The 21,320-nt window shown below is 36.0% G+C and overlaps 2 protein-coding genes across 2 annotated transcripts in view; one reads left to right on the forward strand and one right to left on the reverse strand.

The window, feature by feature from the left end:
• Window positions 1-21,320, forward strand: part of LOC126794461 (immune-associated nucleotide-binding protein 9) — a 158,968-nt gene that overhangs the window by 34,050 nt on the left and 103,598 nt on the right. The window lies entirely within an intron of this gene.
• LOC126795768 (uncharacterized) lies at window positions 7,589-16,748 on the reverse strand. Its single transcript, XM_050522531.1, is given in 7 exon segments — window positions 7,589-7,669; window positions 12,028-13,127; window positions 13,130-13,661; window positions 13,755-14,051; window positions 14,250-14,470; window positions 14,999-15,355; window positions 15,950-16,748. Coding segments are annotated over 7 exon segments (3,387 nt in total).

Raw genomic sequence — 21,320 nt, forward strand, 5'->3', positions numbered from 1 at the left:
TTTCTTGGAATTACACCATTCAAGTGAATTTTTACCCAACTTGAGGTTTAATTCCAACAACCAACTCATTGATGCGGTAGTGTTGGGGAAAGTGGGAAACTACTGATACTGTTGCCTTTTTGGTTTATGATCAAGAGATTGTTCCCATTCAAGTAATGCCCACATTGAATTTCCAACAATCAAGACCATTAAGAAGCTTTGAGGCATTGGTGTTGGGGTCTCGGAGAGGCTGCTGAATTTTGTTGCCATGTGAGCCTATTTTAGTATGATTATAACTACTTAAGTGATTTTGCCCAGTTTAAGTTTTCAAGAGATAATTGAATGTTGCCAGTTTTCAAAGAACTCAATATTGCCTCATCGATGCGTATCAGAGGTTGCAAAGCACAAGCTTTTCCATCTACTAAGGATGATCATTGTCCTCTTTTGATCAATCTTTTTACTCAGGTTTCTCATTTAAGAACTAAACTCTATTTTGATTTCGTGCTATATGGATGCACTGTGATACTTATGGTAATTCTGTTTTTGAGGCATGAGTAAAGAGATATCATGTGTTTTTTAGACCTGAGTTCATTTCGGTTCCCTAGCTGGTCACATTTTACTTGAGCGGTAATTATCATGCTTATATTGCATCCTCTAAATTGCTTATATGTTCATAATTTCTTAGTACCTATGAACAAATGGTCAGTAAGAAGATTAGTCCCGATAATTTCACTTCTACATCTGTTTTAAAGGCTTATGGTAAGGCATTGGATATAAACATTGGGAGAGAGGTGGTCAAATCTAATTATGTTAGTTGTTGGGCGTGGAATTCATTTGTGCATAATTCATTGGTGTGCATGCATGAAAATTTTGGCTTTGTACATGTTGATCGTTCATTTATTTTGACAAATTGCCTGAAAGAGATTTTTTTTTTGGAATTCAGTCATCTTATGCTATGCCTCAGAAGGTATGTGAAATGAAGCATTTATGTGTGGAAATTAACAGCTGGAGGATATAGATATAAGTATTGCAGCTTGGAATACCATAGCTAGAGGTTACTTGAGAACGTACATGTAATATAAAAAGTCAATGGTATTCAAACATGCTTCTGCAATAAGTTGGGTGTTGAAATGGTTGCATGATCCAAAGGTATTGTATCAATTCAGTTTTCAATAAGTTCTGTGATTGTTTCAATTAGATTGTTCTTTGATGGTAACATGATATTGACGGGAAATGAAAATTTTCATTGGTTAGATAGTTGGATTGCAGATGTGAAGTTTTTGTGTTTTTTTTTCATGTAAACTTGCTATCACTTGCATAATACATGTGGGGAATGGTTATAAACTGATGGTATAACTATGAACAAATTATTCTTATTCTTAATTTACTTTCAAGATTGAGAGAGCTAGGGTGTAAATTGATCATATAGGCCATGCTATCATTGGGAAAGTTATGATGTTCAAGTAAGGAGGTCGTGGGTTGTTACTAACTTACTACAATTGACTGACTGACAAGACTTATGGTCTTATGGATAACCTTTTATTTTCATGACATCTTGCATTGTTTTTCTTATTCTGCTGGTCTCATTTAGTTAGTGTAAATATTGATTTTAATATATAATTATACTTAAAAGTATTTGGCACTAGTAAATTATTGACACTAGGAAACCATGCATTGTTTTCTAATTTTGTTTCCTTTGTGATCATGAACAACATAATGCATTATTGATCTTTACATGCATATACATATCTTTTCATATGAAAATATGGAGTCGATGAAGTTTTTATTTTACATACGTATTCAATTATCTATTTGATATTTGATTTAGAAAGTGTGCCTATAGGTTGACTAATTTTTGTTAGTTACTTGATGGTATTTTCTTTTGTGATGCAACCCATGTAAAAGATAATCATCAATCTTCTTTGTACTTAAACTTACGCCATTCAATGTTACTTTTATGTATTTTTATTTTTCTGGTTTTATTTCTAATATCATGACATCCTTCATTTTTATTTCCTTATTCTACTGATCTCGTTTTCAGTTAGTGAAGTATTTTTTTTTCCAAAATATAAATAGACTTTAAGTAGTTAAGACTAGTAAGTTATTGACACGAGGAAACCATGTCATTTTTTTTCTAATTTTGTTTCCTTTATGATCATGAACAAATAATTCATCAGTGATCTTTACATGCATATATGTCTTTTCATGTTAAAACTAAGGAATAGATGAAGTTTTTAATTTACATATTTATTCAATTATATTTGATATATGATTGAGAACTGAGCATAATATAGATTGATTAAGTTTTTATGTTACTTGATGGTACTCTCTCTCTCTCTCTCTCCCCCTACTTTTATGCACACATGCCAACAAAAGTACACACATATGAACAACAAATTTTTTGGGATAAGATGACTAACACATTCACAATGAATACCAACACCAACATCAGCTCCTATAGAATGACTTTGCTTCGATTGTAAATTAGACTTTCCCCTTTCTTTATTTTCTATTTAATTTGATTCTATATTTGCTAAGTTCTTTCACATAGTTGGAAAAGGAATTAGTATGTGACATAGTTTAGATATTGGCAGTGGGGTCATTGGTTGGTGTCCCCAATTACTGTCGCTTACGCTCAAAAGTTGTTGGAACATATTGAGTCGAAAATCATCGTACGCCTCTGCCACATTCCTTCAATTATGAAGTAAGTTATCTTAAATGAACCTATAATATAATATATCTTGAATTTGCTATATGGTGGGTACGTAGTTAACTTAAATTTGAGAAATACTAAAAGTGTATGGTATCAAGATAGTCAGATACATTACCATGCACCAGATTTATAGATTTACATAATATCATATTTGCTTAATTTCATAGCACATAACCGCCATGGTGGGTTTCAAATTGTGGGTTTCACATATTCCATGGTTTTGCCATTATTAATCTTGATTGGACCCCTGGCTTTGTCTTTACTTAGAAGTGAGTATATTTACATGTATAATTGATTTGAGGTGTCTTTGATTTGTGTCCAACTCATAGAGAGTACATTTACATGATTGAGGCCATACATCTAACTTAAATATGTAATGATAACATGTTGTCCAAGTGAGATTTGAGGGATCTGTTTTTCTTCATCACTCTTGCAGTTTTGCTTGTTACAATATAAAAACCGTGTGAAGGTTGCCAATTGGTCCCATTGAAATGGGTGGCAAAAAGTTTTGACTATAATTGTTGTAAATGGTCCCTGAAAGGTTGCCTATGAGATTTACAAGGTATGATAGAAAAACTCAGCTTTATGAGAAGGAGGGATGGGTCCTATTTTTGGGGTTTGAGGAACTATTTTTTATTGGGTTTCATTCGAATTTCTGAGTGGTTTTTTCTTTCACCAGTCCACAATTTATTATTCTTACCAAGTAACAATTGTGTTAATGGTTGCCTTTTGATCCCATTGATATAAAGTTACCAATTTCAAAAACACTAGTTTGGATAAGTCCCTGAAAAATTGCGTTTGAGAATTTTCATAGAGACCGGTCCGAATCGGTGCTTAAAAGGGCTGCCTCTAATGTGACATGTCCTTTTTTTATCAGTGTAATAGTTATTGCTTTAAATAGAAATTTTTGCCTCTGAAAGTTTGGAAAAGAATTGTCAAAATATGTCCCTGAATGGTTTCCTTTCGAGAAATTTCAAAAATTCTAGTCGGAAGGGTCCCTAAAAGGTTGTATTTGCGACATTATAATGATTATGGTCGCAATTGTCCTTCAAAGGTAGATTTACATGATATATTGAACTGGAGGGAATACATTTGCTTATCAATCTAGACTAGACCTTGGCTTTGTCTTTGCTTTGCCTTTGAGAATATTTATACAGACCAATCATAATTGGTGCTTAAAAGGGTTGCCTATGATGTGGTCTCTTTTTCATCAGTCTCATAGTTATTGCTTTAAGTAGCAATTGTTGCCTTTGAAAGTTTGTAAAAGATTAGTCGAAATATGTCCCTGAATGGTTGCCTTCGAGAAATTTCAAAGATTCTAGTAGGAAGTGTCCCTAAAAGGTTGCCTTTGATGAATCATAAAAATTCTGGTTAGAATTGTTCCTCAAAGGTAGATTTACATGATATATTGAATTGGAAGGAATACATTTGCCATTTGATTATAAATCTAGACTAGACCTTGGCTTTGTCTCTGCTTGGAAGATAATATATTTACATGATATAATAGATCTGAGATTCTGAGGTGTCTTTAATTTGTGTCCGACTCATAGATAGTACATTTACATGATATAGTGAAATTGAGGCAATACATCAACATCAGAGGGTTTTTTTCTTCTTTGCATCAGTCTTGCAATTTCTGCTTGTTACAATATAAAAATTGTGCCAAGGTTGCCAATTGGTCCCAAGATTATCTGAAAATTTCAAATATACTATTCGTAAGTAGATCCTTAAGGTTGCCTACTTGCCTATGAGATTTAAAAGCAGTTTGCAAATTTGTTGCCACCGCTGGAATTTCACCACTCATCGATGCAAGCGTTGAGGAGATTATTGAAACTGTTGCCTTGTCGGTTTATAATCAAGTGATTATTGACACCCATTGTTGTAGTAGTACGTTTTGGGGAGACTACTGAAGTTTTTGTCTTGTCGGTTTATGATTAAGAGATTGTTGAAACTCGGATTTTGCCTACATGTTCCAAAAAAAAAGCCATTGATGTCTTGCCTTGAGCGTATGCTAACACAGGAAAAGAATACATATGTTTATGTGGAGGCGACCATAGCATAAGTTTATTGCTTTCACATGAATTTTATGATATATCTGTGTTTGGAGGTTGCATTTTCCGATTTTATGCTTTGTAGATAAATCTACTTCTGGTAGTATATTCAAGTAGAATAAAAGGCTGTTAGCTAGAATTGGAGGAATCCGAAAAGCTCTTTATCAGTCCAATAACCTTTTCTAATTTGTGTTGAAATGTAGTATTAAAAAAAGGCATTATAAGGGAATTAGAGATAAGAAAGCCATCTTTTAGAAACAATATAGTCCATGGTGAATTCTTGATGGAGAACCTGTGGCATAGCCCTTCAATTCAGAAATTAAGTACTGGTACAAGTAAGAAGTGGCTTACTTGTTCCACTATCACATCAATGGTTCATTCCTCAAATTAATCTATGTTATAATTTGAATTAGATATATACATCTGACTCAGTCTGCAATTCATCTTTGTTCGATAGAAAGTTTACAGAGAGAAAGTTTTAGAGATAATGTGATGTTTGTTATGCATATCCCAATGTTGTAAAATTAACAATTTCCCCATTCAAAAAAAGAAAAGACAAAGGTACCAATTTCTGAGGGAGTCTTTTTTCATGAGTTCCACAATATCTGAGGCATTTCTGATTCTTATAAGTAACATTTGAGAATATGTTATTGGAGAGATACGCAGTAGTGGAGATTGATCTTCAAAATATATTTCTTTTATGATTTGAAAGAGTAGTAGTGGAGGTTGATCCATCAAATTATTGGATTGATTCGTGGGCAGATTCTAAGATGCTGGGGATAAAAAGCCAAGCCATAAAACATTAAGATCTTAATTAAATGTGGGAGAAGAGTGGGGGGAAACACGGATCTATTTTATGGTAGAAACTAGAAAGGCATACCTATTGGTTGTTCTTTCATGGTTATCTGATGGTCTCCCGTAGGGGTGGCACTCCGGACCGAAAAACCGAGAACCGACCCGAAAAAACCGAGCCGAAACTGAAAAAAACCGAACTGAAGAATCAACCGAACCGAAAAAAAAAAACCGAAAAACTGAAAAAATTCGGGTCGGTTTCGGTTCAGGGTTCGACCCGAACCGTTTTAACCGAACCGAACCGAAATAAAACCCTAAATGAAAACGACGTCGTTTCGTTTAATTGTCGCAATGCAAACCCTCGACCTCGAGTCGACTCCTCACTTCCTCAGAGTCTCAGACCTCACTCCTCACTCCTCACTTCCGCCGTTTCCCACTTTCCCGAAGAGATTCTTGATTCAGACCCACCGCATCGCCGGCGTCGGCATCAGAGTCTCGAGTCTCTCTACTCTAGCCGGAAGCCGCATCGCAGAGTCGCAGTCTCTCTACCCGACGTCAACATCGCAGGTTTCTCCTCCAGGTAAATCCCTAATCCCATTTCGTATGCCCTGCTCCTCTAATCTCTCTATGTTTCTCATGATGGTCGGCTGGTCCTCAATGGATTTTGAATTGAATTTGAAGTATAAAAAGGGTAAGAAATGAACCTAAATCCGGATGTAATTATAGGTTGACCATTCGGTCCATTGAAGAACTTAGTTTGTTTACTTTGTTATACTGTTATAGGCCTGGTTCTGTAACTTTTGTTGAAGTTTGAGACTGTTTGTACTTTGGACATGGTTGTAGACTTGTAGTTTCATATAAGTTGGTTAAAGTTTTGATCTTTATAAGGTAGAGAAGATGTGAAAGAATCGAATACAAAATATAGATACCTGTACATTAGAGGTAAAACCTTGCTTTGATTAGCTGAGAAAACTAATTACAATAAACTTTGTTGAATCTAATGACACAGAAACAATAGTCTTGGATGTATGCTCTTTTTATAGTTTGGGAACATGAAAACTAAATAATACAGAGTTAGCATGCTCAATGGTCACCATTTTGTGTTGGAACAAATTTGATTATCATATTTAATGCATATAATGAAGTCAATACTGGTAATTAAGTGGCTATAGGAACTATTCTATGAAGCAGACATGTGGAAGCATATCAAAAGTACAATTTTATCTAAGAAGAGCTTGTAGATTATGGAAACTCACAGTTATAGTATTGGATCATTATTGACTGGTTTGTCCAATCTGTTTTATCTAGGTGCATGATACTGCAAGGTCCTTTGTTTTAGAGATTGGAATTGCGGACTGCATCAGTTACCAAGCCTGTCCAATCTGTAATTGCTCATCAAAGTGAGGTGAGTTATTAGAATATCATTCCCACTCCTCTAATTTAGATAAATAACATTATAGCATTTGCTATGGATCTGTTTCACTTTGATTGCATTTCAAATTCTGTTTACCCTGCTGTGTAAATTCAGTGTTGAGGGATCTTTCTCCTAGAAATCATCCAACAATTGCATTTCTTATGTTCTTTGTCAGTATGTATGAGTTCTTTTACTTGAGCTGTATGGGTTATAATTATGTTTGTAGCCACTGTCTTCATGCTTTGTGTTTGATCTGTTGCCCCTGTTCATGTTTTAGTTCCATGTAGTCAGATTTATGTGTTTTAAGATAAGTGTGTCATCTCTTTGGGCACACTCAACAAGCTACTGATTTTGATGCTGATTATACAGTATTCTGTATGCCAGGTTGCTGAAGTTGCAATATGGTCTCCACTTCTAGTGGGCTTTTGACCCTTTGAGGACAGGAATTTAGGAATCGTAGTCATTTCAAGGTATGCAAAAAATAGTGGCCATTGTAATTTGTATTAACAATAACTTGTACAGGGGGATTATGGTAATGAATTTAGGATTGATGTAGTTGCAATGTGAGGTATCTAGGCATTGATAATTAAGTTTAAGTAAACTGTACTAGTTATAAGTTTATATAAGCTACCACATAACCTACTCTAGCTTAGGAACAAAAGCAGCTAGAACCTTTTCTGAGAATATCAGTTTCTTGTTCTCTTCATCTGCTAGGATTACCTAAGACAAGTGTCTTTTAGAAGCACAAGTTAATCCAAATTTGATTGGGATTAGAGAACCTATGATAGAAAAGTATAATAAGTATTGGGGTGATTTAGATAAGTTAAATCAATATATATTTATTGCTATTGTACTTGATCCTCGTTATAAGTGATAGAGCGTTTTGTTAAAACGTCTATAATAAACCCTGTAAAACATCATCGTTAGTATAGAATAAGCAGGGATCGTTCTTTCCGGGGAATTGAAGGGAACTCTAAACTTTTAGTGTTAACAAATAATGGGGGGTTTGAGATTGATTATTAACTACTAAAATAAAACCTAAATTATTATTTACATGATCGACTTCTCTTTAACAAACTTAAACCAAATTTACCATTACACCACATAATTACAAGTTCGAACCTATCATGCATTCTAATTCAACCAATTACATACTTTTTAGACACCAATACAATTAGAGCCTTAGGGGATCATCTAATCATGCAAGATTTCAATTAACATTTAGATTGACTTAGGGCCTAATCTAAATTTGCATGCAATCAAATTCAATAACACTTAGAGTATAAATCAAATTCAATTACATTTAAGCACCAAATCTTTGTTGGAGACATGTTTCATGTATGGCGTCACCCACCATGGTTTTACATGCAAATTTCCAGAATTTTTACCACTTTTAATCAACACAAACCGAACCTACTTAGGGCATGATTCGATTTGTGTCAATATGGTTGATGAATCTAGCACTCAAACACAATCTTAGGGACTACATCCAAGCACTAAATTCATATGCACATATCTGAAAATTATCTAAAAGTATGAGAAAGATGATTGGAACACAACAATAGAAATACAAACTCATTAATTATAGGAAACCATTAATTTGGTAAAGAATCAAAAATCCAATACAACAATCTGAAAATTTCGATTCTTAATACAAAACAATAATCCCACACAAACATCATACTACAATCTTCATAGACAAAGTATTGTAAAAAATCAAAAACGAACAAACCCGTGGGGAAGAGTTGCGAAAATCACACGTTGTAGGAACCTTGGAGGTGTGTCTTCAATGGTGATTTCGGTGGAGATGGAATTTGTATATGGGGAGAATGGCTTGCTGTTTTGGTAAAGGATGTTTGAGGTAGTATTTTGGTAGAGGTTTGGCTCTTGAATGCAAATGAGAAGTGATCCTATTTGAGAGGTGAAACCATGTATATATAGAGGAAAGATGGAGGGTTTAAAATTGCTTCTTTCTTCCTATAATAATGTCATGCTTTAATCCCTAAAACATGGAAAGTTGTATTCCCTAAAACATGGCATGCTTTAATCCCTAAAACATGTCATGTTTTATTCCCTAAAACATGCCATGTTTTATGCCTTTAATGATCATCTTCTATTTAATTGTTGCATGACTTGGCTCCATCTTTTTTTTTTTTTAATTATCTCTTCAATCCAATCTGAAAATAAGAAAATAAAATCATAAGTAAGAGATAATTAGTTTCAAAACCTAACAAGGATTCCTAGTCAAACTAGGACTCTAGACCAATTATGCGTTTTTAACTCATGTAAGCACAAAAATACATCCAATACCGCCCAAGACTCTTACTACGACTCAATGACTCAATAGTACAATAATAAGGGCTAAGCAAAGTACAAATTGAGGTAAAAACATGTTAAGAACGTCGCACAAAATGCTCCTATCAACTACCCCACACTTGTCTTTTGCTAGTCCCTTAGCAAAATAAAACTAAATGATACACTATTGCCCCTAAATGATTGTCTCAGAATCTCAAAACACATAGTTTTCAAGTTTAAGCATTTGAATGTAAACACATAAATTCCAAGTTTCATAAACATGCTTCATAGTATGAATAAGTCAGATACGAGACAATAAACATTTAACATGTTTAGTCAATTCAATCCTCCTCACAAGGCATACTCTCTTCTTTTCACTCAGATTCATGGTTATCATTCACACATAAGTATATGCAAGAGAAAGGATATTAAGGCATCAAATAACTTGCATATTTCAACAAATGAAAGCACTTTGTGAATAACATAGGAAAACCTCATTTAACAACTAAGTGCACAAATGGACCAAAACCATATGCTCAACTCTTGTGATCATCTCCACAAACCAAGATTTGCTCATTTTAAGAATCATTAGGATCATTAGATAAGGTAAATGTTTAGGTGTAGCTAAAGGCATGGAATATCAAGGAATCACAAAGGTAATCCTATAGACTTAGCAGAGTAAACATCATCCTTATGACACCACACACCATCAGGGGCCGAATATAACAAGTTGAGCACAATCATCATTCTAACCACAAAGTGAATATGGACAAAGGTCAAGTAAAAATTTTTAGACCTTCAATTACAACTCAACTCCAAATCACAAATGAAAGACAACATAACATTTTTTTTTTCTTTTCTTGCCGAGTTCATCATTATCTTTTTTTCTTTCTTTTTCTTGTTTTTTTTTTCGGCAATGCTTGCTTAAAAGCTTGTTGATTTTTTTTTCAAATGTTTTCCACCCCACACTTATTTCATGTATCATCACAACATCATCTCAATAAGAATTCTGCCAAATCTATAGGACAAGGTAGAGGTAACTATACTAAGCATGGTGATAACATAGGTGATGAAGAAAAGGCTCAATGTAGGCTCAAATGTGGTTCAACTAAGGGGTCCCAAACAGGGCACATATAGGGATACATGGTTGTTTGGCTAAAGTGGTGATATTCCTAGAAATGATCCATAAATCATTTTCAAAATCAGAGCATTTTATGACTTAAATGTTTCAACAATCACAAAAGTGAGTTATAGTAAATTCTAGAGTCCATTAAAAGCTATGACACATAGTTATTGAATATGCAAAGAATAATGAGGTTCATGAATAATCAGGAAATTTCAAATTACATCTCATGAAAAAAAAAATTACATATAGGCTCAAAAACTCACAGGTTATTATGGACTTTAAACTAACCAAAACATGTATGTCATAATCAATCAATCCAAATCTCACATGTTCATACCAAATCCACATCATCAATGAAACTTACAATTCAATTCGTATGAAATGCAAAACCATCATCTATGTATTTTAGAGACATAATCATCCTAGACTTTAGGGGCATCCTAAGACTCAATAAAGCAATATTTTTTTTTTTTTTGGATTTTTTTTTTATCATGACACAAACAATCAATGAACTTGCAACCCTACCCCACACTTAGAAAATTACATTGTCCTCAATGTAAGCTCAATAGTAAGAATGTAATTCACAAGCATAGAATAAGATCACATATCAACACATATACAATTCAACCATAAGAGTGAAGGGATTAGAAAATTCAAACTCCCGTAGACAACTCCTCCACAGATACGGTTGAAATGAGTTGCCTCCCATGCAGCGCTTGAGTTTTATAGTCTCTCAGCCTAGACTCTCTCATGTTCATTCTCCGTTAGGCGCATCTCTCACAATTGTCTCCTCATACGTGTGCTCCTCAAATGGCTCATAGTAGGGCTTAAGTCGATGCCCATTCACCTTGAATGTCTTCCCTGTTGTATCACTTTTAATCTCAACTGCACCATGAGCAAACACGTTAGTAACAACAAATGGGCCAACCCAACGCGAACGAAGTTTCCCTGGAAATAACATAAGTCTCGAATGGAATAACAGAACTTTCTGGCCCACTTGGAACTTCTTTCCTCTAATCATTTTGTCATGGTAAGCACGGGTTTTCTCCTTGTAAATCCACGAAGCATCGTAAGCCTCATTCCTAATCTCCTCAAGCTCATTGAGCTGCAACTTTCGATGTAGACCTGCTTCATCCAAGTTCATGTTGAACTTCTTCACCGCCCACCATGCTCTGTGCTCTAACTCCACTGGAAGGTGACATGTCTTCCCATACACCAATCTGAATGGTGACATCCCAATAGGTGTCTTGTACGCGGTCCTGTAGGCCCATAATGCATCATCCAACCGATCACTCCAATCCTTCCTTGTTGGACCTACAGTTTTCTCTAGAATTCTCTTGATTTCTCTGTTAGACACTTCTGCCATGCCACTTGTCTGAGGATGATATGGTGTCGAAACTTTGTGGGTTACTCCATACTTCTTGAGCAATGCCTCAATTGTCCGGTTGCAGAAATGAGAACCTCCATCACTTATCAAAACACGTGGTACTCCAAACCTGCAAAATATGTTAGTTCTCAAGAAACCTGCAACCACTTTTGAATCATTAAACTTGGTAGACTTTGCCTCCACCCACTTTGACACATAATCAACAGCCAATAAGATATACACGAATCCTCTAGATGAAGGAAATGGACCCATGAAATCTATACCCCACACATCAAAAATTTCGACAGTAATAATAGGAGTAAGGGGCATTTGATCTCTTGGACCAATCTTACCTGTCCGTTGACACCTATCACAAGAAACACAAAACATGTATGCATCTTTAAAAATAGTAGGCCAATAAAATCCACATTCAAACACCTTCAAAGCTGTTCTACGAGGCCCAAAATGACCTCCACATGCCTCATTATGACAAAAGTTAAGAATTGACCTATGCTCATTTTCTGGGACACATCTCCTAATGACTTGATCACTACATTGTTTCCATAAATACGGTTCATCCCACATATAATGTCTAGCCATTTTCTTCAATTTAGCCTTATTAGCATGCGAAAGTGTACTAGGAAAAGTCTTAGTAACTAAATAATTGACAATGTCTGCATACCAAGGCACACTTACCTCCATCCCAAAGAGTTGCTCATCTGGGAAAGTCTCACGTAGTGGCTCTCTTTCCTCATCTCGCACGATCCTACTCAAATGATCAGCCACCACATTCTCACTTCCCTTCTTATCTCGAATCTCAAGGTCAAATTCTTGAATCAACAGTATCCACCGGATCAACCTGGGCTTAGCATCTTTTTTAGTCATCAAATATCTTAATGCGGCATGGTCAGAATACACAATAACTTTAGAATGCAAAAGATATGATCGAAATTTTTCTAAAGTAAATATTACAGCCAGAAGCTCCTTTTCAGTAGTCGAATAATTTATCTGGGCCTCATTAAGAGTCCTAGACGCATAGTAAATTACTGTAGGCTTCTTTTCTCTTCTTTGGCCCAACACTGCCCCAATTGCATAGTCTGAAGCATCGCACATCAATTCGAAGGGCAGGTTCCAATCCGGAGGACAAATGATGGGTGCACTAGTCAACAACTCTTTCAATTTCACAAACGCTTTCTCACATGCATCATCCCATATGAACGACACCTCCTTTTGCAATAGGGTACACATAGGTCTCGCCACCATGGAAAAATCCTTGATGAATCTCCTATAAAATCCTGCATGACCAAGGAAAGAACGAACCTCTCTCACAGTTGTGGGAGAGGGTAAGTGATGCACAATATCAACCTTAGCCTTGTCTACCTCAATCCCTTAGCAGATATAATATGTCCCAAAACTATCCCTTGATTCACCATGAAATGACATTTTTCCCAATTAAGAACAAGGTTAGTTTCTACACACCTTCTCAAGATTAACTCTAAGTTCTCTAAACATGCATCAAAGTTTTTTCCATAAACACTAAAATCATCCATAAAGACCTCAATGATATTTTCGATAAAGTCAGAGAAAATAGCAAGCATACATCGTTGAAATGTACCTGGTGCGTTGCACAAACCAAAAGGCATGCGTCGATAGGCAAAAGTGCCAAATGGACATGTAAATGTCGTCTTCTCTTGATCCTCCGGATGAATGCATATCTGGTTGTACCCACTGTACCCATCTAGAAAACAATAGAACTCGTGTCCAGCTAATCTCTCCAACATCTGGTCCATGAACGGCAAAGGCATGTGATCCTTGCGTGTTGTAGCATTCAACTTCCTATAATCAATGCACATCCTATGACCGGTCACCAACCTCTGGGGTACCAACTCATTCGCCTCATTTTTCACAACAGTCACCCCACTCTTCTTAGGCACAATTTGCACTGGTGAAATCCACCGACTGTCCGAGATAGGATAGATCACTCCACAATCAAGCAGCTTGATCACCTCATCTTTCACGATTTTCATCATTGGTGGGTGCAATCTCCTCTGAGCATCACGTGTAGGCTTGGCGCCATCCTCCAAAAGTATCCTATGAACACAAGTTGTAGGGCTGATCCCCTTGATATCCGCCAAAGTCCATCCAATAGCGATCTTGTTCCTCTTAAGCACATCAATCAATCTAGCTTCTTGCTGCTTACTCAGTGTTGATGACACAATAACTGGTAGAGTATCATTCTTTCCAAGGTACACATACTTCAAATGATCTGGAAGCTCCTTCAAATCTAACTTTGGGGCTTGTACCACAGATGGTAACAATTTATTAGTGGAAATGGGAATTGACAAGAAAGAGGGATACCTTTTGTATGGTTGAGCTTCAAGTTCATTCACTATTTCAAAAATTTTGGGCTCAAAGTTAGCCCACTCCTCTCTTGGGACACGGTCCCCATGCTTGTCAAATCCGGCCCCTTGCTCCATAGCTAATTGCTATGCTTCCAACGTCTCTGACATAACCTGTGCAATAGAATCATCCACAGAATAACACGAGTCAATGTCAGAAACTGGGTACTTCATTACCTCAAAAATGTTGAAGCTGATAACATTTCCATCAAACTCCATCGTCAAACTCCCATTTGCAACATCGATGCATGTCCTTGCAGTTCTCATGAACGGTCTCCCCAAAAGTAGTGGAGTTGTCTCTAATGGTGATACCTCCATGTATAGCACATAGAAATCTGCAGGAAAAATCAAGTGACTGACCTGCACAAGGACATCCTCAACATACCCCTTAGGGTACTTGTTAGATCGATCTGCTAATTGGATAATCACATTATCATTCTTCAAAGGTCCTAATCCTAGTGATTGATAAACATTATATGACATGACATTTATCGAAGCACCTAGATCAAGCATAACATTATCAAATAATGTGTTACCAATTTTACATGGGACAGAGAAACTTCCCGGATCCTTCATCTTAGGGGGTAGCTTCCTTTGTATGACAGCTGAAACTGTCTCATTCATCTTCACTACCTTTTCTTCCCTAATTTGTCTTCTTGAAGTGCAAAGCTCCTTAAGAAATTTCGCATATTTAGGGATCTGCTTGATACACTCTAACAATGGAAGGTTAACTTGCACCTTCCTAAAGACCTCTAACACCTCCTCATCAGATTTATCCTTCTTGCTCTTTGCAAACCTAGAAGGGAAAGGTACATACGAAATAGGATTAGTTTTAACTAATTCATTTGAGTTAGCATTTGTACCTTTGTGTGCTTCATGGATCGGCACACTCTCCTTCTTGGAGGTAGATGGATCTTTCTCCAAGACATTCATCATAGTCATCTCGTCACCCTCCTCAAGAACATGGGTTGTTTGGGCCTTCCTAGAAATACTAGGCCGCTCCTTTAGCTCGAGTCCACTCCTTGTCATGATAGCTTGGGCTTGCTCATTCTTTGGGTTAGGTATGACACCACTTGGCAACTTTCCTTGCTCAGAAAAACGGCCCATGAAGTCTACTACCTGACCCATATGCGTTTTTAGCTCCGCAATGTCTTTGCTATTCGCTTGTTGACCCACCACCAAAGTTTGAGTCACGGTATTCAATTGACTTTGTCCAGCAACTAAAGATTTCAACATCTCATCATAATTAGGAGTACTGGCCACGTTGGGAGGTGGAACATTGAGTAGTGGAGCTTGTGGTCTAAACAAACCAGCCGGACGAGGCCCAAATTGCATAGCATTCTGATGTGGCCTTAGTACATTCTCATTATTGGACCACCGAAAGTTTGAATGATCACGTAGGCCAGGGTTGTATGTATTCGAAAATGGATTGTACCTTTGACCTCCTTGATAACCAAGGGCATTGACTTCCTCATACCCTCCACTAGAAGCAACTTGAGGACACTGATCAGTAGGGTGCCCATCCATACAGATTCCATAAACTTGAGCTCCACTAATCTTCATGAAATGATTCATCATCTTGGACAACTTATCAACCTTGTCCTCTAGAGCAGAGCTTGAACTCGAGTTAGTCTCATGTACTTGCCGTGTAGAACTAGCAGATGTTCCAAATTGTTGGTTGTTCATAGCTCTCTTCTCCAAAAGATCTTTTGCTACTACATTGCTCTTGTCCAAAAACGATCCACCAGCAGCTGAATCAAGGAACTCTCTTTCCATTTGTAGCAATCCTTCATAGAAATATTGAAGCAACATACCTTCTCTAATCCCATGGGCTGGGCATGATGCTACAAGAGATTTGAACCTCTCATAGTAATTGTAGAATGACTCATCTGGTCCTTGCTTGATTCCTGTTATCTGCTTCCTGATGTGTGTCACCCTTGATGAGGGAAAATACTTCGACAAAAACTCATTGACCATTGTTGTCCATGAAGTAATCCTACCAGCAGGTACCTCAAACAACCACTTTTGAGCACGATCCTCCAATGAATAAGGAAACGCTCTCATCTTTACAATCTGAATGTCTGCTCCTCTAGGGCACATAGTCTCACAGTTGAACTGGAACAAAGTGAGATGTTGATTGGGGTCATCTCCTGAGAGTCCATGGAACTTAGGCAAATGATGCAGGAACCCACTCTTCAACTCAAAATCACTCGTCTTGCCCTCCTCTGGAACAGGGTACGCTATGTTAGAGGATGATGTCCCCCCAACTGCTCCTTCTACTTGGCCATTTTGCTCTCTGATCGATGCCATTTCTGGTTTTGGAACTAAGTTTTCCTTTGTTCGGCTTTGAACTGTGGGCACTGGATCAAGTAAATCGAAATTCAATTGGCCCAAAGGACATGGACTTGTCAACAATTCTAACTCTGGATCCTCAAAGAACAATGGATTGAGCCTACCACAACTTGATGAACCTGGAAATGGTGAAATGAACCCAAAGTCTCTTTCTTCTTGAAATGAATCTGACTCAATGGAAACGTTATCAAACTGATCTTGAGGCTGAATTCTTTTCAAGCGTGCACTAAACTCTTCGGACCAACCACTAATCTTGGACATTCATGAGCCTGAAAAGAACAATTATTAGTAACTTTACAAAGTATGAAATACAAGTATAAGTAAATACAAACTTTTTTTCACTTTCATTTTCTTTTCTTTGTTTGTTACTGATTGATTGTTTTTTTTTTGTTACAAAATCTACAAGTGTAAAGTATTACTAAGTCTAATTGATTTTATTCACACACAATCCTAATATTTAAGGTACGTGGAGCAGAGGAGCTAACTGTGCAATGGACTGAAATAGTCACAGGTAAGGGTCTTGCTTTATCCGATATACCTTAAAAGTTACAATATCATTTTCTTTTGAAACTATATACATCTATTTATACAAAGTTATTTTCTAAGTTATAAAGTGAGGTGGACGTGCGGCCTAAGTACGTCGTCTAGACACAAACTCATTCCTTTGTTTCAGAAGGCTGGATAGCTAGAATCAGAGATAGTCACAAGGCAGGACTCATTTGTTGGACACCACGGGGGCCACATCCTTGAAAGGATGCTTTCCCAATCGACTCCATCACCGAGATGTATGTCAGTCTATGGGCCTCTGAGATCCAATTTTGTAAACCTTGAACCAGGGTAATGAAAATAGCATGCCCCTTACTCAGCTTGGAATAAATTTGTGTGTTAGACTGCTCGCAAAGTGTTAATAAAAGCCGCCCTCAACCCCAAGTGACCTTAGCAAGGTACAAATGGAGGGTTAAGGCTAATATTAACAAAATGGACTTTACCTATTCCGTTCACTTTATAACTTACAATAAACTAAGCATAAATAAACATTTAGTTTCCTTAAAAATTATCTAAGTGTAACAAGTATCCTATATGCATACTACAACAAAATTAAAACATTTATCACAAATTTTTTTTTTTTAAGTTTAATTTTTACTGTGCGTATTTTACTGTTACCTAGTACTGTTCACATACATTTATTTTTTATTTTTTTTAATTTACTATTTACTGTACACAAAATTTATTTTTATACAGATAAAGTTTTTTTTTTACAATTTACAAGTATTTTTACATTTTTACACTTTATAAAAAAAAGTAAAAAAAATTTACAGAGATTTACTTTTTTTTAGATGTAAAAGAAACTTATAATTATTTTTACTGAATGTTACTGTTCATCATACTATTCACAGAAATTTATTTTTACAAATATACAATATAATACATAATTAACACTTCAAAGAATTGAGATTTTCTCAATTCCCCGGCAACGGCGCCAAAATGATAGAGCGTTTTGTTAAAACGTCTATAATAAACCCTGTAAAACATCATCGTTAGTATAGAATAAGCAGGGATCGTTCTTTCCGGGGAATTGAAGGGAACTCTAAACTTTTAGTGTTAACAAATAATGGGGGGTTTGAGATTGATTATTAACTACTAAAATAAAACCTAAATTATTATTTACATGATCGACTTCTCTTTAACAAACTTAAACCAAATTTACCATTACACCACATAATTACAAGTTCGAACCTATCATGCATTCTAATTCAACCAATTACATACTTTTTAGACACCAATACAATTAGAGCCTTAGGGGATCATCTAATCATGCAAGATTTCAATTAACATTTAGATTGACTTAGGGCCTAATCTAAATTTGCATGCAATCAAATTCAATAACACTTAGAGTATAAATCAAATTCAATTAGATTTAAGCACCAAATCTTTGTTGGAGACATGTTTCATGTATGGCGTCACCCACCATGGTTTTACATGCAAATTTCCAGAATTTTTACCACTTTTAATCAACACAAACCGAACCTACTTAGGGCATGATTCGATTTGTGTCAATATGGTTGATGAATCTAGCACTCAAACACAATCTTAGGGACTACATCCAAGCACTAAATTCATATGCACATATCTGAAAATTATCTAAAAGTATGAGAAAGATGATTGGAACACAACAATAGAAATACAAACTCATTAATTATAGGAAACCATTAATTTGGTAAAGAATCAAAAATCCAATACAACAATCTGAAAATTTCGATTCTTAATACAAAACAATAATCCCACACAAACATCATACTACAATCTTCATAGACAAAGTATTGTAAAAAATCAAAAACGAACAAACCCGTGGGGAAGAGTTGCGAAAATCACACGTTGTAGGAACCTTGGAGGTGTGTCTTCAATGGTGATTTCGGTGGAGATGGAATTTGTATATGGGGAGAATGGCTTGCTGTTTTGGTAAAGGATGTTTGAGGTAGTATTTTGGTAGAGGTTTGGCTCTTGAATGCAAATGAGAAGTGATCCTATTTGAGAGGTGAAACCATGTATATATAGAGGAAAGATGGAGGGTTTAAAATTGCTTCTTTCTTCCTATAATAATGTCATGCTTTAATCCCTAAAACATGGAAAGTTGTATTCCCTAAAACATGGCATGCTTTAATCCCTAAAACATGCCATGTTTTATTCCCTAAAACATGCCATGTTTTATGCCTTTAATGATCATCTTCTATTTAATTGTTGCATGACTTGGCTCCATCTTTTTTTTTTTTAATTATCTCTTCAATCCAATCTGAAAATAAGAAAATAAAATCATAAGTAAGAGATAATTAGTTTCAAAACCTAACAAGGATTCCTAGTCAAACTAGGACTCTAGACCAATTATGCGTTTTTAACTCATGTAAGCACAAAAATACATCCAATACCGCCCAAGACTCTTACTACGACTCAATGACTCAATAGTACAATAATAAGGGCTAAGCAAAGTACAAATTGAGGTAAAAACATGTTAAGAACGTCGCACAAAATGCTCCTATCAATAAGCTTGAGAAAGTGATTGATTATTTTGAGATTTTATTTGGGGAGATGGATGAGAGGGTGGAGGTGAACTCAAAGATGGTGAAAGACCTCTTGTATGATATTTACAAGGTTTATGAGGAATATGAAGAATTTAGTATTAGTGGTTCTCAAGTGTCTAATGAGGGGAATGTAGGGAGTTTAACTTCAATTGAGGGTTTAACGGAGTTTGATAAGATGTTGAAGGAGAAAGAAGAAAGGAGAAGAGCAAGGCGAACCGAACTCATTAACAATGATGTTGATAGGTATCTTGGAGATGCTATGGAGAGTGATCATGAGAAATTCCATTTGTTAAATTGGTGGAAGATAAATGGAATTCACAAATACCCTATATTAGCACGCATTGTTAGGGATGTATTAGCTATTCCGGTTTCCACTATAGCTTCGGAGTCTTGCTTTAGCACTAGTGGGAGGGTGATTGATCCATATCGTGCTTCATTAAGTCCTAAAATGGTAGAGGCGTTGATATGTGTTCAAAATTGGATTACGAATGATAATGTTGCCATAAGTCATGAGCTCAGTACGGAAGAGGTTGAAATATGTCATGAAGTTGTTGAAGGTAACATTTGATGTTTCTAATTTTGATGTTTTAAAGTTTATATACATCATACTTTTCTATTTTCTAATATGTGATGTTTCTCTTATTAATATTGGATGTAGAATTACGAAAGGAGTCATGTTCAAATGTGGTGGTGGGAAATGTTTGGAATGATGTGTTGACACCAAACACCACTTCATGGTCTTGAGAATTGATGAATGAGGGATTATGGCATTCACAAAGAGACTTATTTGTTATGAAAAATTTCATGTTTATTTGGACTTTGGTGAACTCAATTTACTTTGAAGTTTGGACTTTAAAATTTCATGTTTATTTGGACTTTGGTAAACTCAATTTACTTTGAAGTTTGGACTTTAAATTTGTATTTTATGGTGTATGAAACTATAAATTTTGTAAAATTATAATGTTTTGATTGTTAGAAATGATTGTTTTATGGTAAGATAAAAGTTTAGATCCTCAAATAGTCAAATGAAACTATACGTCACATTCAGTAATTCAGTTTTTTTTTTTCAAATTTTCAAAATTTTCAAAAAAAAAAAAAAACCGAAAAAAAACCGAACCGAACCGAACCAAACAGTTCGGTTCAGTTTTCAGTTTGTCTTATTCTTGAACAGTGAACCGAACTGAACCGAACCGAAATTTAATTTCAGTTTGGTTTTCAGTTTGAACCTAAAACCGAACCGTTTAAACCGAATGCCACCCCTAGTCTCCCGAGTCATTTTGCCTCTAATGCTGCTGCCATTAGTAATGATCTCAAAAACATTGTTTCAGTGGTAAATAGCTGGCATTAGCCCCAAATCCCAGTTTTGCGAAATTGCGATGGTGAAAGACCCTCACAGCAAAACCATCACATCCCATATTAACCTCGGTAAACTCTAAGCTAGTGGAAAGGATTCACTCTTTGTAGCTAATGGGAAAGATTATCCCAATTCTTGGGGCTCAATAGCATTTTCCCCTATTTGAATTCTTGGTATGACCCCAAGACTAGCTAATTTGTCACCTGAGAGTTCTATTTGTTGGTAGTGTAACTACGGCACCGTCCTATGTGTTCTGAGTTCACTTTGTTGATAAATGCTTCCCATATTGAATGCTCCACGAACCATTGTGTTCTCAGGCGCAATGTTTATTGGAGTCTAGCATCTTCACAATATGGCAGCACCATCTTCAAATAAGGAAATGCAAACTACAGCACTCCACTT

Source organism: Argentina anserina, chromosome 5 (genome assembly GCF_933775445.1).
Source record: "Argentina anserina chromosome 5, drPotAnse1.1, whole genome shotgun sequence".
NCBI lineage: Eukaryota > Viridiplantae > Streptophyta > Magnoliopsida > Rosales > Rosaceae > Argentina > Argentina anserina.